Genomic DNA, 2,626 nt, shown 5'->3' with positions numbered 1-2,626 from the left:
AGTAACTTTAAGTTTAAGTTACGTATGAGTAAGTAAAGAAAGTACTACATACTAATAACAGTATAAGTAATTAAGTTAATTATACACACACACACACACACACACACACACACACACACACACACACACACACACACACACACACACACACACACACACACATTTTGTGTGTGTACTTGCGTAGACAATCACCTCTACTGAATATCTAATTAGTTTTCTGTCCATCAAGGTAAATCTTTTTTCAAACTAGTCATGATGAATACCAAGTAGAAATGAACAAAGAAAGTGTGCTTTAGAATGTTAACTCACTTTCTTTGTCCAGTCAGCAGTCACCTCTTAACCTTTGTTCCCTCTCAGTATTGTTTGGCTGTCACTTTCATTCAATGACATAATTGACCAGCAAAGGATATTTCAGTGCTAATTTTTACAATTCAGAGTCTATATGCAATACCGAAATATCCCTGCAAATATAAAAGACATCACCTACTAGAGAACAAAGCAACTAGAATAAAAGAGAGGTAACAATGGTAGTCACCACAACAGGGCAAAAACTAAATAATTAAAATAAAAAATTATAAGTATAAAAGGTAGAAAATGTGAGGTATGCCTGCATATAATGTCTTTTACGGAATACACAAATATTATGGGTGTCTGCAAAGTAGTTCAAGATTAGGTTAAACTTTTAGCATACATAGGTATACAAGGCTCAAACACAGGCACCTAGGAACTCTCTAAAAATCTATTATAATAATTAAAAATAATAATAATAAAATACAATAAGTGCATATTTTCTTATCAATCAACAGATATGTTTATGAGAATCTTATTGCAATCAATCTAACACCCACTTCTTTAATAAGAGATTGTTTGGTCATTAATAATTCAATGTTATGGAGTCAGCAATATACATTAGAGATAAGAGGTGGCACTGTACCATCCCTTGAAAATAAATCTTTAATATTTAATAAAACATTTGTAAACATGCTCAGGTCCTCAAAAATCCACAAGTTGGCTCTGCTTGCATTAAAGAGATGCCAATCCAACGGTTATATATAGATCAAGGAGGTTATACAGAGATAATCTAAAGATGTACCTATAGGATGCAGCAAGTATATCACAGGAGAGTAAATAAATGTATTAAAGCTATCTAGCAATTCTAATTTTGTAGTATGAACTTAAAAAACGTTTTACAGTTGACATGTACTTTTAGTGTTTGTTAGTTTTTTAATGGGAGAGAGAATACAACAGCAATGTTTTAATTATCCAAACTATAATGATTGCCTTTATATTCCTATTCATTATATCTTCATCCTTATAGGGTGTAGGCCCAACAGCCCAACGTGCAGCTATTGTTGTTGGAGTTGAACTTCCTGTTTATGACATGACAAAGAAAAACCTCATTCTTTCAACATTGTTAGATGATAATGTCTACACCCATTTTATGTAAGTAGTGATGTTTTGTTTGATTAGCATGAAGTATACAAAACTACTTGGCTGTTTCCTTTTGGTAAGGATAACAATTATGAAAATTGTTGCTTTTAATTTTTTTGGAAAAGAAAGATTGTAACACTTCTATTTTGACAAGTTTTATCTTTCAATTTGAGCTAATGATATAGATACCAATAGGCAAAAACAGCATATTAAATTGTTTTATCAATACTTCTGAAAAAAATTGAGGTTGATTTTTCAAAAACTTAACTAACAAAAGAAATTCTGATTTTCCAAGTAAGTTCAATTATTAGGAATTTGCTAGTAATCACTAAAAGAGTTGGAAGGATTATGCATATATTTAAAATTAAATTATTAACACGAAGGCAGTATAGAATAAGAGTGAGTTAGGATGGGTAAATGGTACATATGGTTTTTTTTACAGCTAATTTATTTTTATATTTTAAATTAGTATGTTAAGAAAAATACCTAAATGTGATTTTATTTTGTCAATTTTAATATGATGCATACCAATTTTTTTAAACATATTTGTCTGTCTAATATATTGTTTTAAGGTGCTGTATCATTGGGTGGGTTTTTTGAGTTATTTTGTAAAAATAATGTGAAGTCCAGTCCACTTAACAATAATAAACTTATTAACATTCTATTCAGGCTACAGACTACATTTATTGGTAGGCTAACTTCACAAATAATGTTTCAACAAAAATCCCAAACTAATATACACCTAACTCATAAACAAAACTAATGTCATTTGCTTTCAAAATTTCCTCACTAATCAGTTGATCAAACATGCTTTCTGACTTGTTATTTTTCCAATATCTGAATATCAAAGTAACTAAATGACTGAAACACAAACTGTCTAAATAAATCTCTTTAACTGACTCTGAACACGTATATTGTAAACTTTTTCACAAATGTTCAGATACCACATGAAACTTCCAGACTTCACACAATAACTAAGTCGTGTAAAAACTTGCTATAGTGAACAAAACATTAAAATATAAAATATAGCCTACAACAATATATAATGAAATACAATATGTTTTAGGTTTGATTTTGACTATTTAGAGCTTAGAATGACTGACAGTTAAATTTATACACCTAGGAAAAAAGTTAAGCACCCCCATGTTTTTTTCAAGTGATTCAGATTCGACGTTCTTGTGACTGATTATAAATT

At 29.9% G+C, this 2,626-nt stretch overlaps 1 protein-coding gene across 2 annotated transcripts in view; it reads left to right on the top strand.

The window, feature by feature from the left end:
• The window catches only part of LOC106474124 (kidney mitochondrial carrier protein 1-like), a 33,813-nt gene that overhangs the window by 27,056 nt on the left and 4,131 nt on the right, over positions 1–2,626 (top strand). For both annotated transcript variants that reach the window (XM_013934815.2, XM_022402490.1), the window contains exon 7: positions 1,319–1,443. In XM_013934815.2, the coding sequence (XP_013790269.1) occupies positions 1,319–1,443 (125 nt within the window). The remainder of the gene's footprint in view (positions 1–1,318; positions 1,444–2,626) is intronic.

This window comes from Limulus polyphemus, unplaced genomic scaffold (assembly GCF_000517525.1).
Source record: "Limulus polyphemus unplaced genomic scaffold, Limulus_polyphemus-2.1.2 Scaffold6848, whole genome shotgun sequence".
Lineage (NCBI taxonomy): Eukaryota > Metazoa > Arthropoda > Merostomata > Xiphosura > Limulidae > Limulus > Limulus polyphemus.
The sequence above is the reverse complement of the archived record's forward strand: the minus strand, read 5'-3'. Positions and strand labels throughout refer to the sequence as shown.